The sequence below is a fragment of the Ctenopharyngodon idella genome, chromosome 18 (genome assembly GCF_019924925.1).
Source record: "Ctenopharyngodon idella isolate HZGC_01 chromosome 18, HZGC01, whole genome shotgun sequence".
NCBI lineage: Eukaryota > Metazoa > Chordata > Actinopteri > Cypriniformes > Xenocyprididae > Ctenopharyngodon > Ctenopharyngodon idella.
This window is the reverse complement of record NC_067237.1, coordinates 3,893,723-3,915,609: the sequence shown is the minus strand read 5'-3', so window position 1 is coordinate 3,915,609 and position 21,887 is coordinate 3,893,723. Positions and strand designations below refer to the sequence as shown.

The 21,887-nt window shown below is 38.4% G+C and overlaps 1 protein-coding gene across 4 annotated transcripts in view; it reads right to left on the bottom strand.

Annotated features, from left to right (window-relative positions):
- The window catches only part of LOC127499295 (spectrin beta chain, non-erythrocytic 4-like), a 92,073-nt gene that overhangs the window by 11,948 nt on the left and 58,238 nt on the right, over window positions 1–21,887 (bottom strand). For 2 of the 4 annotated variants that reach the window (XM_051869455.1, XM_051869457.1), the window contains exons 20-29: window positions 12,967–13,230; window positions 9,332–9,556; window positions 9,155–9,244; window positions 6,320–6,598; window positions 5,669–5,799; window positions 5,191–5,395; window positions 4,865–5,110; window positions 2,946–3,080; window positions 2,591–2,835; window positions 297–435 (exon numbers count right to left, since the gene is read on the bottom strand). In XM_051869455.1, the coding sequence (XP_051725415.1) occupies window positions 297–435; window positions 2,591–2,835; window positions 2,946–3,080; window positions 4,865–5,110; window positions 5,191–5,395; window positions 5,669–5,799; window positions 6,320–6,598; window positions 9,155–9,244; window positions 9,332–9,556; window positions 12,967–13,230 (1,959 nt within the window). Of the gene's footprint in view, window positions 1–296; window positions 484–2,590; window positions 2,836–2,945; window positions 3,081–4,864; window positions 5,111–5,190; window positions 5,396–5,668; window positions 5,800–6,319; window positions 6,599–9,154; window positions 9,245–9,331; window positions 9,557–12,966; window positions 13,231–21,887 lie in introns of all 4 variants that reach the window. The other 2 variants (XM_051869454.1, XM_051869456.1) reach the window with 1 other exon arrangement.

The following is a 21,887-nucleotide window of genomic DNA, read 5'->3' as shown; positions in this document are numbered from 1 at the left end:
CATGCTTTTTTGAATTGCTGTGGTAGTAACAAACTGCATATACTCATTCAGGATATATTAATAGTCAGGTAGCTACTTATAAACATGTCAACTTTCAATTTTTAAAAGAGAACTGACTGTAGAAGAAGAGTTTATATTAATAGACACTTGAGAATGCAGTGTAATTGTGGTCTGACAGATTTCAGATTGCAACAATGTGTGCAATTGAACATGCATGGAGTATGTTTTGGGCCTTGCAGTGATTTAAAAGTTACAGCAGTTTCTGAACAGGTTGTGCTGGCTGTTTTGTGTGTCACCTCTTCTGATGCAGGGTTGCGGGCGGCCAGTAAAGTCTTGCCCATCTCGATACACTGTAGGACACTCTTGTTGCGGGCCTCCACCTCACTCTTGAGGCTCTGGTGATAGTTCATCAGGACCTCCACAGATGACACATCCCTGCAAGCACCAGAGAGCCCATATCCCATTAAAGCTCTGAGGAAAGAGCTGACAGTGAGAGGAGAGAGAGTTACTCGAGCAAGAATTCACGGGCCATGTCTGCCCACAGAAAGAAACAGCAACAGAAGGCCATTTTAACACGATGAAAAGTGGCTCCTGAGGTTTTGCAGAATTATAAGTTCTTTATTAAGGCTTTCAATATATATATAAAACCTAGATAAGCACTATAGCTGTGTTCCAAAACCCAGTGAGCTGCCTACCTAGACAGCATTTTAACAGCAAAAGCTGTTTCAGTAGGCAGCGACATTATGCTGTCTTCTAAGATAGGGTCTTTTGGCAAAATACCTTCTAAGGCAACAACGCATGTACCCTTTGCAGAGAAGGCCATCCTAGAATGCATTACAACAAACTCAGTGGTGAAAAGATGGTGGATGATTCAAGAAAAATGTTGATATAATTCATTAAATACTGAGAAGTATCAATAAAAAGTTTTTTTATCTAATTATTGTGCATACTGTGATAGGCAAGGCAAGTTTATTTATACAGCACATTTCATACACAATTCAAAGTGCTTTACATAGAAAAGGAGTTAAAATAATCATAAAATAATCGCAACATATACATAAGAAATAAAATATCATGCATGGGAAATAAAAATAACAATCGTATTTAAGTAAAGGCTGCCTGAATCAATCTCTAACGGCCTGAATCACTAAGTTTGGGGCGCCCCTGCCTGAATGTAAGAGTCAAAGATCTTCGATTCGTGAGACACACTAGTAGCAAATATATAGATAGTTAGCAACTTGCAATGTCAGACAAAAAAAAAAATTTACATGAAATGTGCCACTTGAAAAGCATATCAAATTCTCTTTGGTTAGGTCGTAGCCTAAGAAGGTAGTTGCCTATGTAGGCAGTAGGGTTGCAAAGGGGCAGAAAATTTCCGGAAACTTTCCATGGGAAGTTAAACTAGGGGATTTAAAGTTGAAAACTTCATGGGAATTACATGGAATTAATTGGAAATTTAAGGGTAATTCATACAAACTGTATCATATACAAACAAAAATATAAACATTTTGTTTGGTCTTAAGCAGACATGCATGCAAACTAATACAAATGTAATGACATTTAATGACATTTTTGACTTTGATTTATTTGTGAGTACAACTTTAATCGATTCTTTCACTGAACAACAGAAGAGCATGAATGTTGAATAAAATAAACATGTTTGCAAATGTACACAGCCTTTCCTTCTACATTGGCTGAGGTGAAATGCATCCACACATCAGATGGCTCACGTGGCATTGTTCTGTAGAATAAGATTACAAAAAAGCTTGTAAAAAACACTAATGCCATGCACAGATATATATATATATAGTTAGCTAAACAATTGGAATGGTAAAAATATTTTACAATTGATGCTGGACAAATGAATAAAAATAGACTAGATGAATAGATGAACACTTCTCAATCAGTATGCTAAAACTATAAAAATATATTTACCCTAGTAATGTCATCAAAACTTACATGACTGGATGTAGTCCTTGGGCTCAAATGAAGTAGTGTGGCTTCAACAGTCCTGCTGTAGTGTGCAGGATTCTAGAAATTATCTGTGCATGTGATGAAGGAATGCACAGTGCATGCAGGGGGTGTGGCCTCAATAGCCCTGCAGTAAGTATGTGATTGAGGAACGTGCAAGGTAGAAATTCAACTAAATTTGCATTAAATCTGGTTGTTTCAACCAAGATTATACTGCAAGATTTTGCAAATTTAGAGTTTATTCCCATTGATTCCCGTTAATTCCCACGGAAAGTTTCCCACTTTGAAAATTCACAGAATTTTGCAAGCCCTAGTAGGCAGCAAAGCATCTCACTAAATTTTGTAACAGATCTATTGTGTTTCTAACAGAAATCCTAAACAGAGCTCTTAATAGATACTATTACACTTAATCGTAATATGATGTGTAAATACTCTTGTGGTTCATGCACTTACCAACTTATCACTTATTTGTGCTCGTGGTATGATACCTATAGTACCCTCCAGCGGCCACAGAGGCTGCTCTCCAGCTGACCTGACGCAAACCTTCATGCATTATAATGTTAAAGCACCTTAATGATTTCCTATAAGCAGAGAACAGGTGTCCCAGCACGTGTCTTACCTTGGTTTCTCCCCAGTTCCTATCTGACAGATGATGCTGTCCATCCACATCAGCTGATCACGCACCATCCCAAAGAAACGTAACTTGTCAGTCGCTGTGGTGATCTGCATTCGGCAGTCCTCACAGGATATGAGCAGCTCTTTCCACGCCTGCATCACTTCGTGCTCCTGCATGGCGATGGCTTCTGCTTTCTCGCCGGCATAAACGGTTCGGAGCTGGGCTGCACTCTCCTGTAACTGTCTTACCTGAGGAAAACAACTCTTTTTATAAAAATGTTGCCACCTTGTAGAGATCTATCCACAAACTTTACATATATAACTATTTAATTTGTATTCCTTGTGTTGCATTAGTTCACCTGTGTAACAAGTAGCTGAATATCATGTTCAAAAGTCTGCATGAGTCTCTGTAGAGTGCTGGTGTTTGAAGTGCCTCCTTGACAGGCACGAACCTCAGGCAACCTCCGCTGCTTATCCTCAATCTGTGCAAACACCTGAAACACATACACACGCAGACTTGTGTTATTCCACACATGCAGACACATTGTGTGCAGCACATATACCTGCTCTCAATTATCCTGTACACACAGTAAACACAATAACACACACAAACTGAGCCCCAACACCTGCAGCAGAAGGGCAAACACACCTCAGCATTATCCCACAAATGTCACTGTGATAAATTAAAATATATACACAAAAAGCATCCCAGGACAACAAGGAGAACTAGGACTGTTACTCAACCAGTAATATAAAGTACACTGCCCATGCATATGCTTGCTCCTGCAAAAGTTGGCACCACAATAGCTGTTTCCATCCAACTATTGCGAATGTTGGGTTATCGCATAAAAACAACGTTATGTGGTCGATTTAGGCAGATATTTTTTTTTTTATCTGATAAGAAGAGATGCGTATAAACGCAGCATCTAAACGCAAGTTCTAGTCGACTATTAATCGTTCATTTAAGCCATTAGTCGACTAATCACAGATTTATATTAATTTAATTACTTAATTACTTAAATATATACTGAGGAGAATACTAAACCATAATGAGCATTTAATATATATATATATATATATATATATAAAATATAGCCTTGCCGCAAAGCACCAGTAAAAGTAATGACATTTTAATTATTTATTAATAAAGTAGTGTTTTCTGAGTCAGGATCAGCTGCAAAGACTATGTAGATTTTCGCCGCTAGAGGTCACCTATTCAAAACAAAGGCGTAGCTTGATGACACCAAGATTGAGCGCGGATTTATGGGAAATGTCTTCACCTCACAGCCGGTGGAAAAGAATCAGGACAGGACTCGGGCAGAAATCATGTTCATGGATGAGATTAATAACGTTACTGTAGTATGAACGCTATGTTAGCCACTGTTTTTCTCTGAGACATGGTGGAAACATGCAGTCGCGGAAAATCAAGAAAACGAGATTTACACAATAAGACTAAATGTGTTGAGCTATATAACAATAATTACTTTTCTGTCTATAAATATATCCAAACAGTTGTTTTATTGTCTAATAAAACATGTAATATATTAAAGTGTCTTTGGCGTTTCCATGGTTTCTACAAAATAAAATCGAGGGTAATGCACGTATGACGTCACTGATAGGTGACGCACGGACACGGTCCGTGTCCTAGTTAAAATTGCTTATTTCTCTGGATTTAAACATTCTTGGAAACATCTGGGATAATGTAAGTACACAAGTCAACTAAATATATTACACTGTTCTAGTGGTTTTTGGATATTTTAATCCAAAAATCTTACATAAATCTTGTGCCTTTAAGTTGATTTTTTAAATTATTTTTTAAAATTTTAAGTTGTTTCCGCTGTTATCAGAAAAAAATCCATGTCTTGCACGCTATACTTCCACACTCCACACAAACACTTGGATATGCGCCTAATAATAGCGCACATTTATCTAGGTTAATGTTAGAGCGAGTGGCCATGTAAAGTTGCTACTACTTACATGTTTCAAATGATAAGCCATATTTGAGGTCGATGGATGATAGGTGAACGTTTGGATATACCACCAGACATAATTACCACGAAGACCTGCTGTTAACAATCTCTCCCTCACGGACTGCTGACTTCGCCACAAGGTTGTTGTTTTTTCTGTGACTAACCGACTAATACAATTTTGGTCGACTAAGCCTCTTCTAGTTGACTAACGATTAGTCCTAGTTAAGTATGAGAAATAGTCATAGTAATGATGTCCTTTGCAAACTAATTTTAGATGCTCGAATTAATCAGTCTGCATTTCTACATACCTCTCGGCAGTCGGAGAAGAACTTGTGTAACTGGTGTGAAGCAGCGAGCATCTGTCCACGCGTCTCCATCAGCTCCAGAAGATCCGCCCAGGCCTCGTTCACTCCATCCTTCCATTCAGCAATGGTGGCTGCATCCGCGTGGCCGTAATCTATGAGCTCATCAACCATCTGGTTGACAGCTGTGACCCTCTCCTGCCCCAGGCTCCCTGTCTCCGCTGCAAATTCTGTGAATTTCTCCTGCAGAATCTGAGGATCATGACAGGACAGAAGTGTTAAGAAACAGAAGAGCTACTGTTGATCACCTGATGCAACGGTGTAAAACTGACCGTGACATGCTCAAAGTCCTGTCCGAGTTCAGTGGAGCTGGCGATGACCTCCCTCTCTGCTATCCACTGCTCCAGTTCATCCACTTCCCTGTTGAGCTGAAAGAGCCAGTACTGCTGCTCCAGACGAGACTTCCTCTCCTCCACCAGGTCCTTCAGAGACACGTACAGCCTGTCGATCTGAGACTGACGCTTACTGATCTGCTCACTGAGGCACAAGCATACACACACATACTTGGATTTCATTCAAAGGAAAAAAAATCAGTGAAATCTGTTACTCTTGATAGGTTTTATCACTGGAATACAAATAAATGTTTGATGGTAATGACATCTGTGATTACTCAAAAGTGAAAAGCTAAAAGAGTGTTGTGTGTTTGTAAGTTTGATTCGGTCAGCAGGTACATAGAAATACAGTTTTCTTTATAATGGCAGTCAAGGGATCTGTGCTTCTCTGACTGTAAGGCGACTGCTGAACATTTACCAGTCGGGATGTCCGAGCTCCAGCAGCTGTCTACACTGCTGAGAGAGCAGTCCGATGGTCTCAGCATAGTCCTCTATAGTCTGCTCCAGCGCCAGCTGTTTCTTCAGCAACTGCAGAGTGCTGGCTTCATCCTTAAGAGAGAGGACACAGCTCAGATACATTCATCCTGCTCCTGTGTCACCTCACAGCAGCCCAGAAAACTACCTACTGCAGGTGTCCTTGCCAGAAACTAAAGGTTCCTGAAAAACTGCTGTCTACACAGGTCTCAACAATGAGGATTTTTCTTTCTGCTCGCCCAGTGCGAACAGTAGTTCAGATTTTGTACTTGTCCTATACACCGATAACATTATGACCACTGACAGGTGAAGAGAATAACACTGATGATCTCTTCATCACGGCACCTGTTAGTGGGTGGGATATATTAGGCAGCAAGTGAACATTTTGTCCTCAAAGTTGATGTGTTAGAAGCAGGAAAAATTGGCAAGCGTAAGGAATTTGAGTTTGACGAGGGCCAAATTTTTTTATTATTTATTTGATACTATTTAATTTGAACAATATTTTATATCTTTTTAAGAGTTATCGAAACATCATCCTAGTGTGGCTGTCTGGAGTCTCTCACCCCCACATGACCTCTCTGTTCTCCTTTCCTACCTTTCCCGTCTCCTCGTTCATCATGTGCAGTTCCTGCTCGCTGAGCCAGGCCTCCACCTCTCCCACATCAAAGTAGTACTGCTGCGCCTGGTACATGGCATCCAGCATGAGCTGCCGGCGCTCAGTCTCGGCCCACAGCACCTCCCACAGGTGATGGAGCTGCTCCATGCCATCCCTGATGCTGTCTGCCTCTGGACTGCGGATGGACGCGATCACCCCTGCTCGCTCCAGAACATCCTCCACACGCGCACGATGACCATGAAGCTCTTTCTGCAGACTCTGAGAGGAGATGACCATGAGAAACAGATTCAGTGAAATCCATATCTTTATATTTTTCTCTTGAGTGCTCAGTGGCAAAAATAACATGGGATGTTGGTGTCCCTAAATGCCAGTTCACACCGCACAGACAAACATCAACAAACACCAACAAACAAGTTGGATTTAAGATTTTATGAAAAATAACTGTCATGTTCTCATTGTCCCAACAAACACCAGCAAACGCTGATTGAACATGTTCAGTCCGGTGAAAACAAACCCTGACCAATGGCAACAGATGCCGACAGTGATCCGACAAAACCCAACAAACGTGTTTGTTGGCGTTTGTCTGTGCATTGTGAATTAATAACAGTCATTTTAAGTATCCTAACTTTAAGGACATCCTTGGTCAGCCAGTTTCACTCGAAAGATTATGTTGTTAGACTAAAGGCTGGAATACACTACACATCGGAACACGTTTTAAAACATACACTTGCCGACTTCGTAAATTGTACAGAGAAAATCTGGGCATCATAACACTAAACGACACACACTACCAGACACAAGAAGTTCAAGAAGTTCCAAATACAACAAAGGATCTATGAACGGGTAAATGTATGGGCTTTTTCAGATCTTTTGATCTAATAGACAAAATAAGCTTGTGCAATTTACATATGAACGCGAAAGGAGATGACGGAAAAACATGGAGAGCATCAGCTTTTGCGTCTGGTCTGATAGCTGCAAGACCACGCCGAATGCTCTGAGTGTGTTAGAAATCAGGAACAAAGTTTAAATCTCGTCTGGCTAGTGCGCTTTCCATAATATTTATGCATTAGGTCAGTAGGCGGAGAGTAGTTGGTCTTTTTTGGCTGTTCGGACACATTGGAAACTACAATATACTACGAAAGCAATCTGGTTGAATGCGTTTTCTGCTACCTCTGGGAGTGGTCAAAATTAAGGGTTGTCCACTTGTGATTGGATTGATGAAAACACTACTTAATACCAGGTGTAAACAGGGACAAACTCACACAGAAACATGTGCCTCGTTACTAGGGCCACCTGGTATTAAGATGCATTTTGTTCGATCGGATCACAAGTGGACGACGCTAAATACAGGTGTAAACGGGATCTAAAACGTTTTGAGCTTGTCCACTTTCAACCACTTACAGAAGTAGTCGAAAACACATTTGACCGGATTGCTTTCGTAGTGTAGACGAATGTGTTCAAAAAGACCACCTACTCTCCACCTACTGACCGTGTAAACATTATGGGAAGCGCGCTAGCCAGACGGGATTTAAACTTTGTCGGCTGAAGACACAAGTTTGGTTTGAAGACGAAAAACATACCAAGCACAATGTTCTCTCACCATTCCTGATTTCTAACACACACTCACTGAGTTCGCCGTGGTCTTGCAGCTATCAGAGCAGATATGAAAGTTGCTGCTCTCCGTATGTTTTTCCGTCGTCTTCGTCTCCATTCATATGTAATTTTTTGCAAATTTTTGGTGTAAACGGGTATGTGTCTCCCTCGTCTACTTGTGATCTAATCGACCAAAACGCATTTTAATACCAGGTGGATGAAAACAATGTGTTTTAAAATCAGCTCAAAATATCAAGCATGTTTGATCTTCTCCGACTGGATGGAATCATAATCTGAAGCTAAAAAAAATCAGACTCTATGGCAGTCATACACTTTTCTGTGAAATCTGTCAACTTGAAATCTGTCAACTTCTGTAAAATCTGCAGACTGCCTCTGAATTTTGATAACTAGGGCCCTATCATACACCTGGCCCAATGCGACGCCAGGCACAACGCAATTGTTTTTTTTCTAGTTTCAGCCCGACGCAGTTATCATTTTCACTTCCAGCGCCCACGTTGTTTAAATGCACTCGTGCCCATCTGTTCGCCCATGGGTGTGTTGGTCTGAAAACGAGGTGTGTTCAGGTGCATTGTTGGCGTGTTGCTATTTTGAGGCAACTGAAAACGACTGCACCACTGACCAACAAAAAACCTGGTCTAAAGTCAATGACGCAGTATTTTTTTTGTTATTTAAAGGGTGCGTTAGTAATATGCGCCTATAGGCGTGTGCACAACATGCGTACACTCTGCTTGTTACACACACAGGGACCCGCAGCAGCACACAAACAATATTAAAAAATAAAAGGATTCCTCTCTGGAGAAGCATTCAGTCTTTCCGCTTGCAAATTCCGCCATGTAAATAGCAATCTGCAATGGTGCAAGCGCACCTGGCTTTTAAAGTAAATGGGAGATGATACTCTGATTGGTTTATTGCACATCATACCCAAAACACACCCATGACTCATTAAGTACAACCCTTTTGGACCATGCGCCTGGCAAAAGTGGATTCGGACACGCCCTAAGTGCACCTGCGCCATGCACTTCAGACCATGTGATTAGATCATTAAAATAGAGCCCCTAGTGTTGAGTCAGACTGAAAATTGGGTCAACAATCTGTCGTGTATTCCAGCCTCAAGTGAACCAGCTAGACCAGCACCAGACTAGCCTAAACCGGCACCATCTAAGCTGTTCTCAGTAAGATAGAGATTTTGATGTTGCTTACTTGATTCTTCTTCATGAGTTGCTGTACAGCTTGTAAACTTGTCCCATGTTCCTGAGAAGTGGCCATTGGAAGACGCTCTTGTATCCACAACTGTGGACAAACACATACACAATATGTGCAATATATGCACATTAAAAATATCAAAATTAATGGTTGTAATGAGGTTGTTAAACTCACAATTTCATCCTCAAGGTCACGGCCAACTTGGTGCACTTCTTTAGAGGCCAGCAGGATACGACGTCTCTCCTTCAGAGGCTCAATCAGTCGTACAATTCGTGTTTCCACACCGACTTGTTTCTCGGACACCTTTTCCATCACCTCCCCCTGCTGAGGGATGGAAGCCGCCTGTGCCTGCAGGTCTCCAACCTCTTTATACCACTGCTCCATATGACACTCCATCGTCTGAAAGCAAGAGAGTGGTGGAAGTGGAGTGAACATGATGAATGAGCAACGGTTGAGGTGTAGAACAGGAAAGAAAGTCAGGAGAACAAAGTGGACATCCAAGAGAGAGGGACAGAGAAATACACAGTTAAACATTATGACAATACAGACAGTGGGGAAGAGGAGACAGAGAACACCAGAAAGACAAGAGGAGACAGGAAGTGAGTTATGACATCATCATAAACTTTTCAAACTTCCAAAGAAAACGTGTCGGCTTATTAAATTTAAAATGTGCTTGTTAAAAGTTGAAGCCATTGAAAATTGCAAACTAGGTATAATAGCAAAGATATCTTCAGCACATATACTACGGTTCAAAAGTTTGGGTTCAGTAAGATTTTTTTTTTTCCTGGGGAAAGAAATACTTTTATTCAGCAGGGATGGATTAAATTTAGTCGCTCAAATTCAAATTCAGTTCTCTTTCGCAGCTTACTGCACTCGAACGGTCAAATACACACACAATTATGTCAATAGTTCATGAAAACACAGTCGGTTATGTCTTAAGTGAACATAAACAGTTGGGAAAGAAATCGGATGTGTGTCAATAGAATCCGTCCATTTGGTCTTAAAGTGACAGCAGCCTAATACAGTAAACCTGCTGCTGTCTGTCAAACAACAAAACATAAAGAGAAAATCACTCACTGATCTTGACTGAATAACTTTTGTAGCTTTATTATGAAACAATGTATATTTAATTCATGTGAAAACTATGCAGTGTTTTAATTTTACATTTGATTATACAGTTTCTGTATTGTTTTTAACTTGAACGCTACTGTTAAATTGATCTAATGTAGGCCTACCTGAAAAACTTCAAGCTCTGTTTACAGTATTTCATATTTCATTTGTATCTTTGTTTTATTGTATTTGTCCTATTGTTGAAACATATACAGAATATATATACAGTGCTCAGCGTAAATGAATACACCCCCTTTAAAAAGTAACATTTTAAACAATATCTCAATGAACACAAAAACAGTTTCCAAAATGTTGACAAGACTAAGTTTAATATAACATCTGTTTAACTTATAAAATGAAAGTAAGGTTAATAATATAACTTAGAGAACAAAATATTCAGTTTCACTCAAATTAGGGTGATGCAAAAATGAGTACACCCCACTGAAAGTCTCTGGAGCAATGAGCTGCATGAGTGCTGCTGGTGTCGGGGAGCTGCATTTCATTGATGGCATCATGAATTCACAGATGTACTGCTCTATACTGAAAGAGAAGATGCTACCATCACTCCGTGCCCTTGGTCGTCGTGCACTTTTCCAACATGACAATGATCCTAAACACACATCTAAGGCCACTGTTGGATTTCTGAAGAAGAACAGGGTGAAAGTGATTCAGTGGCTCCTGATCTGAACCCAGTCGAACACCTATGGGGAATTCTGAAGAGACAAGTTGAGCATCACTCTCAATCCAGCATCCAGTCTCTAAAAGAGGTCATTCTTGAAGAATGGAAAAAGATAGATGTTGCAAAATGTCGCCAACTTGTTCATTCCATGCCTAGAAAACTTGGTGCTGTCATTAAAAATCACGGAGGCCATACAAAGTACTAGATGTAGTAGTTTTTGTTGTGGGGTGTACTCATTTTTGCATCACCCTAATTTGAGTAAAATTGAAAAATGTGTAATCTAAGTTATATTATTAACCTTACTTTCATGTTATAAGTTAAACAGATGTTATATAAAACTTAGTCTTGTCAACATTTTGGAAATGGTTTTTTGTGTTAATTGAGATATTGTTTAAAATGTTACTTTTCAAAGGGGGTGTACTCATTTACGCTGAGCACTGTATACATACATATATACACATGCACACACATATATATATATATATATATATATATATATATATATATATATATATATATATTGGTGGTATCATTTTCAGTTTTTAAATATATTTAAATATAATTTAAATTGATTTTACATATTTAAAGCATTATCGTGTTGCATTATTTAACAAGTTTTTGTATTTTTTCTTCAATATCGTGTAGCCCTAATTAAATTGATCGAAAGTGACAGTAAAGACATTTATGTTACTATTTCAAATAAATGCTGTTCTTTTGAACCTTCTATTCATCAATGTATCTTGAAAGATGTCAAAAATAAGCACTACAACTGTTTTCAACATAATATTAATAATAGCACCATATTCAAATGATTTCTGAAAGATCATGTGACTGAAGACTGGAGTAATGATGCTGAAATTCAGATTTACTATCACAGGAATAAAGTATATTATGTAAAATGTATAAAAATTTTAATAATATTTTACAATATTACTGTTTTACTTCAATTTTGATCAAATAAATACAGCCTTTGTGAGTTTAAGACAAAAACATTAAAAAAAGTCTTACCAATCCCAAACTTCTGAGAAAGATCCACATGCCCCATTCGTTTAAATCGTTACATAAATTAAGACAGTGAAGTGAACTAGAGTAAATGACCAATCCAAACTCATATATCAAGGGCATTTCTCATAATTACAATAATGAGATTTAAACTTGTGGCCTATTATTGGAAACATGTCATTATTATTGTCACTCTGAAATGAGAAGCAGCAATTCATTGAGTTAAAGCACAGTTAACATCAAACTAAAAGAGACTTCCTGTATTGCATCCCTATAACTAAGTTATTACTAGTATTATAAAATACGCAACTGAACCTTAAAAAGAAAATAGAATTAGAATGACTATACTCAAAATATTTAATTTTGACATGCACACCTAGTATATGGAGAGAGACAGAAAGCTAACAAACTACAAGAGCTCAGTTTGTAATTACAGTAACTCTTACTGAAGGCAAATGTTTCTTTAGTGACAATTTGAAATATGCTGATGTATAAAAGGATAGGAAATATAACACAATAAAAACCACACACTCCCATACACACATATGATGCACATATGAAATATATTCTGGTGAAGATTGATGGGAATTTAAAGAGAGAAAAAATGCAAACTGAAAGAAAGAGAGGGTGTGTGCAAATCAAGAAAGCGAAATGAAGATGCTACAATACCGCTGATGGTGATGTGGGTGGAGTGACGTGGGAACAGAGCTGAAACTGAACTCAGATCAGCTGAGAGCCATGGCATGCTGTCAGAGAGGAGAGCCACACCAGCGACATGAATAACACTCATACGGTGGACAGTGATGAGGCTCATATTACCAGTAAATGCAGCAGTGGAAAACAAAATAAAAGTCTTCAGCACAGGAATCAGAAAGAAATAAAGAGCAAATTAAAGGCATGTTGGAAACCAGCAATCTGATAAAAGCAAGTTCTGGAGGAAACATCATCTTGATGCGCAAAGAGTTTTTAAACACTGAAAGCTGCTGACGCATGTGTCTGTAAAAGAAAGAATCAAGACCTGTAGTTTCTTCAGCTGCTTGTTGACAGTGGTCAGGTCCTGGCCGTAGTCCACATGTGCCAGCTGTCCCTCAAGCTGCTCGAGGCGTTGGTCCAGGCTGGAGTAGCTCTGCACCAGCAGGTCGGCCCGGTTGGCCTCAAACAGCTGCCGGGCTTTGGCTTGGGTGGTGCTCTCCAGATCCTGCCAGCACTCACGGATCTCCTCCAGTTTCTTCTTCACCAGCGCGCTCAGCTCTGGCTTCTCCTGCATTAACCGCTGGCCCTCCTGAGAACACAGAGTGGAAGAGAGAACCATTAGTACTGAAAGGTGAAGACTGTTTCTGTTCCACTCGTGGCCACTGCAATTTGCCCCTATTTGGGTGTGAGCAAAAACACACCATTTTGTGTGTGTCCCTTTAAATGCAAATGAGCTGCTGCTCCCGGCCCACTTTCCAGAAGAGGGCGGAGCTTTAACAGCTCATGCTTCGGTTACTCAACAACAACAAAGCTGGAGATTTGCCTACAAAATGAACATGTACAGCAAACTGGTCGAGTCATGAATCGAATCAAATCAATGAAACATTTTTAAAACAGTTCAATTAAACCGAAAGCTCAAATCGCTCAAGACACGCAGCTCACGAAAGCCAACATGTTCTAAGAAAGGAAACGACACACCTGTAAAAAAAAAAGCACTGGCTAAATCTGAGAGATTAACTAGTCATTACCACATCACAGTAATCACAGCTCAGTTTAACAGAGTGCTGAGGACTGTGATTCACACAAGTACAGTTGGCCGTGTCTGGACTTCAGCCTACCTAAAAGAAAACTGCACCTGCGTCACTTCAGATCAGCTCAGGACACAGAGAGCTGATCTAACAATGAGAGCAGATGCTTCATCACAGACACACATAGATTATAAAACTGCTGAAGTCTATTTGTTCTTAGACACTCATCTGTGCTCCACATTTAGCTTGAAAAGTTAGAACTAATCAAACAGAATACAGTTTTAAAGAAGGTACATCTGGCATGTAGGCCTGTTACTGCATCTATCACTATTACTACCCTTGTGAAAAAGAAATGTGCTTTATTATATTAAATATACACTTATTGTGTACTGAAAGCGTTCACCCAAAAATGAAAATTATCCCATGATTTACTCACCCTCAAGCCATCCTAGGTGTATTTGAATATCTTCTTTCAGACTAACACATAGTAGATATATTTAAAAATATCCTGGATCCGTGCCAGGATTTTGAAGCCCCAAAAAGCACATCCATCCATCATAAAAAATAATCCATACAGCTCCAGGGGGTTAATAAAGACCTTCTGAATCCAAGCGATTGTTTTTTGTAAGAAAAATATCCATATTTAAAACTTTGTAAACTAAAATAACTAGCTTCCAACAGACGACCGTACACACACTGCACAAGTCAACTTGCGCCACGAGAGTAACCCCTGACACGATGTATGACGCAGGATGTGGGAGTATCGTAAGCTCTTGAGGTTTAAACAAATAAGGCTGGGCAACAAACTCAACTTTCTCTTCTCTTATATCGAAATCCTCTGACATTTCTCTTTAAAATATCTCATTTTAGACTTCTAATTCATGACCTGTGTTTTGTTTTGCTCTATCCTCTAAGCTTCCGCGTTTGTCATTACGTCATGCGTCGGGTCAGAGGTCACTCTTCCGTGGCAAATCGATGCATGCAGCCGTCTGCTAGAAGCTAGTTATTATACTTAATGAAGTATGGATTATTTTTATGATGCATGGATGCATTTTTTTGGGCATTTGCTACCATTATAAAGCTTGGAAGAGCCAGGATATTTTTTAAATATAACTGTGATTGTGTTCGTCTGAAAGAAGATAGTCATATGCACCTAGGATGGCTTGAGGGTGAGTAAATCATGGGATAATTTTCATTTTTGGGTGAACTATCTCTTTAAAGTATGTTAAAGTAAAACCTATTTATATCTCATCGTTTCTTTGTTTTTTTTCCTCGTTCATTACAAATACTCTTGTGCACAGGCAGTTTTTTGGAACATTTTTCCATATTACAGACAGTGCCAAGGTCTACAGAAGCTGGCATGAGCGCAGACTAAACTGGTACACCTCAAACACACATTGTCCCTCCCCCACCTGATCTCCACACAGACCATGGGATCCTAAAACACACATGCACATACACAGACATGCAGCGTTCCTCCCCCAACACAGTGAACCATTATAACTCATCCTCTCTGTCAGGACTGGGTGAGGGGGAAGGGGGTTGGTACAGCGATACAGCAGTGACCATGGAAATGATGCCCAAGAGCACAGGAATCAGACCGGCTGCTTCCCACTCAAACACACACACACACACACCGTCAGCCAATCAATGACATCACAGGCTATCTGAAGTGTGTGTGAAAAAACAAAGATGGAAGTATGTAGCTATGCACAATGAAGTGAAAAAATTGTGTAGGATTTACTTTGAAACCATTTTCAATCAGGATTTGAATCTAATTGAATGCAACAAGAACACAACAAGACTAAAACTGTATTTTCTTGCAAAACATATTCCAATATTCTGCTTTAACAACTTCAAAAAGCATTTTTTACAGTGTATGTACAGTGTACAGTCAACAATATGTTAAAGCCTAATTACATAATGTACAGAAAAATGAGCTAATTAATCCCTTGACCTTTTTTAAACCCTGGGTTCAGACAGTTTCATCTCTGGATTAAGCAACGTTTTCACATTTGTAATTTTAAAAGAGGTTAGCACCTTTATGAGTCTTGCCTGAACTGCAGTGCTAAATTAAACTATGCTTATATCATTAAATATTCGTGCGTTTTTTTAAATATATGTAAATGACAGCTTAACCAAGGATGATGACTATGTCAGCCAAACACAGAATTTAGCTCACACAGACTTATATAATAAAAATAAACGATTAGTACTGCATTACAACAAATTATGTTATTACTACTTATTAACATGAAACATCTAAGGGGATCACATGAGTCTAAGGGGATCACATGAGATTTGCATCCAGTATAGACGCATGTAACGGCAGTGTCTGTCCACATTATAAGTGCCCCTCAGTGATGTTGCATATGTGTAATCTGATGGGAGTCTGTGCCAGTCATGCATGTCACATTGCAACAGCTGCCGCAAAGTCTTTTTTAGATGTGAGAAGAGAGCTGGGAAATAGGACAAGTGATCTCTAAAGGTTACATTAGCTGTGGTATTAGAAATGGATTCACAGGCATTTTTATTGTTCTGTATGCCTGAAGATGAGGACAGAACAGACTGTATGGGTAAATCACATGTCCAGTCACATTACACCCCAAAACATTACAGAATAAGACATTTGGATTAAACATGAAGCCTTTTTAATGATCATTAAGACTGTATTTTGACTTTAATAAAAGGAGCTACCAGTGACGTAAGTGTACGCTGATATGTTGAAACACCAGCACCCGCCATTTTTAAAAAGCTGTGTACACAGCCTATATATTTACTCCACGAACTAACTCTACAAACATGGAAAACAGTAATAGATGGACCTCGTATGCTAAGGAGAAAATCCAGGGCGACTTTGAGCAGACCAAGCAAAACATGATTATGTATTTCTGCTAAGCTAGCGACATTGGCAAGCTGACCAATACTTTTTCATATACTGTCTACTTCCTTTGTATAACAGTTCTATCTAATAACGTATTAGACAGGACTGTTAAACAGATCGTAAACTAATGAAAACGGAGAATGCGAGCACTATGTGCTCAGGATCTGTCTGAACTGTTCTCAGCGCCGTCAAAATAAAAGAAACAACAACAAGCGCAGTTTACGTCACTGCAGGCTCTAGGGGAACATTAGTTCTCGGGGAACCACACTGGTGGCAAAAGCCCCTATTATTATACCATGCATATGTTGACTTTTTTTATTATTATTTAAAGAAGAAACCAAACCAATATATAGTTGACATCTGAGGTTTAATGGTATAGAAAAACAATAAAAAATTGTGTTTTCAGATTGTTTTTTTTATTTTTATACAAAAATATGGGCATGCAGTTGCTTCAAAAAATGGTATAAAGCTATTCAGTACATCATTAAATGTTAATTGTGATAATCAAAATTAATAATCGCAATTACAATTTCAAGGGAATAATCGACAATTTTGATTTTTGTCTTAATCGTGCAAGCATCCAAACATTTTACTTTCGATTTCCATTCATTTCCAGATCCACCTTTTTGTGTGTTTTTGGAGTATGGGAAAGCAGCACTGCATCTGCACTGAAAATAAAGGTTCTTTATTGGCATTGATGGTTCCGTGAAGAACCTTTAATAACCATGGAACATTTCTAGAGCACAAAAGGTTCTTTACAGTGGAAAAAAAGTTCTTTAGATTAATAAAATGTTCTAAGAAAAATGCCTCTTTTAAGAACTGTTCACTGAGACGTTCTTTGGGGCACAAAAAATGGTTCTTCTATGGCATCTCTGCGAAAACCCCCTATTTTTAAAGGGATAGTTCACCCAAAAATGAAAATTCTGTTGTCATTTACTCACCCTCAAGTTGTTCCAAACCTGTATGAATTTTGCTGAACACAAAAGAAGATATTTTGGAGAATATGGGTAACCAAACACTTGATGAACCCCATTGACTTCTATAGTATGGAAAAAAAAAATACTATAGAAGTCAATGGAGCCCATCAACTGTTTTGTTACCGACATTCTTCAAAATATCTTCTTTTGTATTCAGCAGAAGAAAGAAATTCATACAAGTTTGAAACAACTTGAGGGTGAGTAAATGATGACAGAATTTTTATTTTTGGGTGAACTATCCCTTTGTGAGTGTGTGAGCTATAGAGACGAGGACTGTAGAGGTTTTGGTGTGCAGTAGAGCCGCTTTACACAACAGAACTGGGTTAAAAATGGTGCTGCGTGAGGCTTTATGTAACAACTCTCTTGGTGACGGCATTACTTGTTCTCTGCCTCCTCAGGAATCTTGCCTGAGCTCTTCCAACATGCACTGGATGTGCGCAAAATCACATTGTTGACTTTTGTGTCACCGTGCTGTGGCAGTGACAAAACACTAAAGAGTGAACACTTGAGAGAAGAATTGGTGTGGGAGAAGTGGGTGGTAGGAGGAATAAGACATAATCTGTGTCTGAGTGTGTAATGAGTCACAATGTAGGACTCTTGAAGTTTCATCAAAGTGATAATGTCACTGTGATTTTGCAAGTCCTTTTGAGATGGCAGCAAACAAAATTCAGATTATTGAAATGTTGGCAATTAATATGCGGAACACCAGCAAATCATGTGTATGTGAGTCCACAAGCAACCAATGATACACAACATTGAACTAGTAAGGTGCCATATTGCTCTGGGAATTAGTTACCCCAGGCCCAGCTGTTAGCACGATTCCCAGAGGAGCAAACCATGATAAATACCCTCCGGGAAACAGTGTTTTGACAGAGGGCTGGAGATACATTATGCTAATATCAAAAAAGTCCTTCAAGGATGTAAACAATCATTTAAGGACAAGTTTCAGAAATTGAGCAGGAATAATTGAAGCTAGATTAAGAATTTATAGGGATAGTTTGCAATTGATGACAGAATTTTAAATTTTGGGTAAACTGTCCCTTTAAATAGCGGCCAGGAAAAAAAATCTTATTTTGGTGAATTCCTCTGTTTTTAATTTATAACATCTGATGTAGTTTAGTAGTATGTTCTAGTCCTAGTTATGTTAATTTTATGGGCAAGAGGTAATAAATTATTAATTTAGACTGACAGTTTGTCTTTATGAGTTACTTAAATGGAAGTATTTACCAGAGATGGACAACAGTGTATATAGTTTATATTGTTTAGGGCTGTCACTAATGATTATTTTGGTAATCGAGTAATCGGTCGATTGTTTTGACAATCAATCGAACAACCGGTCGATTATTTTGGCGACTAATCAAGTAATCGGTCGATTATTTTGATGATCAATTGAGTTACTGGTCGAATAATTGCGTGATTGGGTGATTATTTTGACGGTTAATCAAGCGAACGGTCGATTTTTGTTGATTAATCCAGTAATTGGTTGGTTATTTTGACAATTAATCGAGTGATTGGTTATTAATATGGTGGTTGAGTAATTGGTCGATTATTTTGACGGTTAATCGGGCGATTAGTCTGACGATTATTCGAGTAATCAGACAATTATTTTGGTGGTTAATCAAGTAGGATATTTTTTGTGGTAATAAAAATATACCTAAGCAAAGACCTAAGCCTTTAAAATGGCTTAAAATACATATATAATAACAATGAGGCAATAATATTTGTTTCAAATAAAGTATCAAAAGCGAGTAATCATATGGTTTTATAGAACAACACTGTTAAAATACATAATATACATAATATAAACAATCATCTTATGTACATTATGTATTATTACAAATGTCTGCAGAGGGCGCTAATGGCCTGGTTTTGTTACACTTTACAGCAGATCAAATCCTTGTTTAATACTGGCCAAACAACATTTAATTCAAATGTTTACTTAATCTTTAATATTTGGCCAATTCTTTATGATAGAAGTGCTACAGCCACTGTAATTTCAAACATGCAAACTCAGAGGGCACTATGCTATAGTTTTTAAATGGTTTTAATACATCGTGCAGCCTTAGAAAACGATCTAGTAATGCGGGTCATGGATTCTTTGTCTGTGGAATGTGCCACTACGGTATTTTGCCGGTTACTCAACATGGGTAAATTGCAATAGAGGATTTTTTTTTTTTTTTAAATCGAGTACTCGAATTTAATTCGAGGAATCGTGACAGCCCTAATATTGTTAAAAAAAAAACAAAAAACAAAAAAAAACTGATGCGGTCGTGAATGTTAAAAATGCATCTGACAATCAGATCCAGGGGGCCAACATTGTCCCTTAACAGAGGTAATTTCAGGAAATGTATATATACATTAATATACATTATATTCTCAAATATAACAAACAATAAAATCAGAGAGAGCAAAGAAACTGCATGGAGGAGAAGGCTGTAAACAGAGAGAGATCACACTCACAGATCTTCCCTCAGGCTTTAAAACAAACAGGTCCAGGAAATTGTGTGGTTAATTGGACATGCTTGCTAGATAAATCCCAATTAAATAATGAGGTCGTTTAATTATCTGCCTTGATAAACACACCATCTTATGTGATTTGAGTAAAGAAAAAAGTTTTTGTAACAAATAAACATCATTATCCCAATATTACTTCCTATATTTTCTTGCTTTTTGAAGAAACATTTCTGTATATAGAGGGTAAAACCTGACAATAAGGTTTGATTTGTTAACATTAGTTAACTATATTGGTTAAGATTGGTTATCTGTTAATATTATTTAATGGACCTGAGCTATAACATGAACTAACAATGAACATTATTAATCTTTGTTAACATTACTTAATAAAAATATTAAATACTTTGACAAAGTATTAGTTAACGCATTAACTACGGATATCTTTATTGCATAAAACTGCAAAACATAAAATGTGTTAGATTTGTTTTCTGGCACCAGGATTATTCCGGTTCATTCTGACCTGGAAGTGCATCTCATCACTTCCTGTGAGCTACAACAAAAAAGGATGTGCGAGGATGAGGTAGTACAAATGACCTTCACACATGGGAGCTCTAGGGTTTGGGGGGTGGGGGGGATGAGGAAACTGTTACCTAGCAACAGATACTCCCCTTCCCTTCACTTCACTTGGCATGACTGCTCCATCTGACAGCTGCCGGGTTAGTGACATTGGAGCAGAACTAGTCAAAACAGCATGTTTGTAATTATAACGCATGTGTCCATTGCAAAGGGTGAATCGCTGCACAACACTGTTTACTGGAAAATACAGACTAATGAGCAGAAGCTCTGACTATGAGCATGTAAAGAAGATATTGCTTCAGAAGGTCAAGGTCAGGATTTTCATTAGAAAATACATTAAATTTAATATCACATACCCCCCAGAACACTTGGAATATACAGCACGTGTCGCATGGGATCGTTCTGTGATACTTTTGTGTCTTTTTGATGCTGGTCGCGATTCACTGCCATTATATGGACGAACGCAAGCGGGACATTTAAAAAAAAAAAAAAAAATCCTTTTGTGGTCCATAAAAGAAAGAAGGGCATACGGCATTAGAACAACACCAGGGTGAGTAATTTATGACTCAATTTTCATTTTAGAGTGAACTATCGCTTTCATAACAGTGTTATTCTTACACGCACATTCTTCGTAAAATACTTTTTTTCCCAACATAATTGCAATATAGTGAAAACCTCATGAAGTTTCTCAAAAAGAATGAACACTATCCCAAAATGAAGGTCATATTTATGCCCACTATCACTCAATACCACCAACTCAAAATTGTGTATGAATATGAAATGAATTGTAGACAATGGAAACTCAACAAAAGCAACTTCTCTGAGTATCCTAATTCAGAGGCATCAATGTGACTGACCATGAATTTGACATTTCTGCCTGTCTAAATGTCAAACACTTCCACATCCATGAGGATATAGTCGATCATATCATAATTTGATGTTTTATTTTCATATTACTATATTGGAGAAAGTAGGGATAACTTTAATGCAAAAATGTGACATTTCAGAGGTACATTTCAGTGCATCAATGCACTGAGCATTTTTTGTTTAGCAACTGTGTCCTTAAACAGTGCGTGAACTGGAAAAAATATGCCGGTACTCTCTTGTACACGGTAGTGGTTCTGGCTTATTTGGTGTCCGAAATCAAACATCCCCCCCCTGCAAGTCTGTTCTGATTGGTTGATAACTTCTGGCAACCTTAAATCCAGGAGAGAGGAGAATTCTAGGGCCAGAATCTGTATCTTATTTTGTAACACAAAATTAGCCTATTTTCTTTGAATGTGTGAGACTTCCGATTTGATTGCCACTATATAGAAAGTACCTGTCA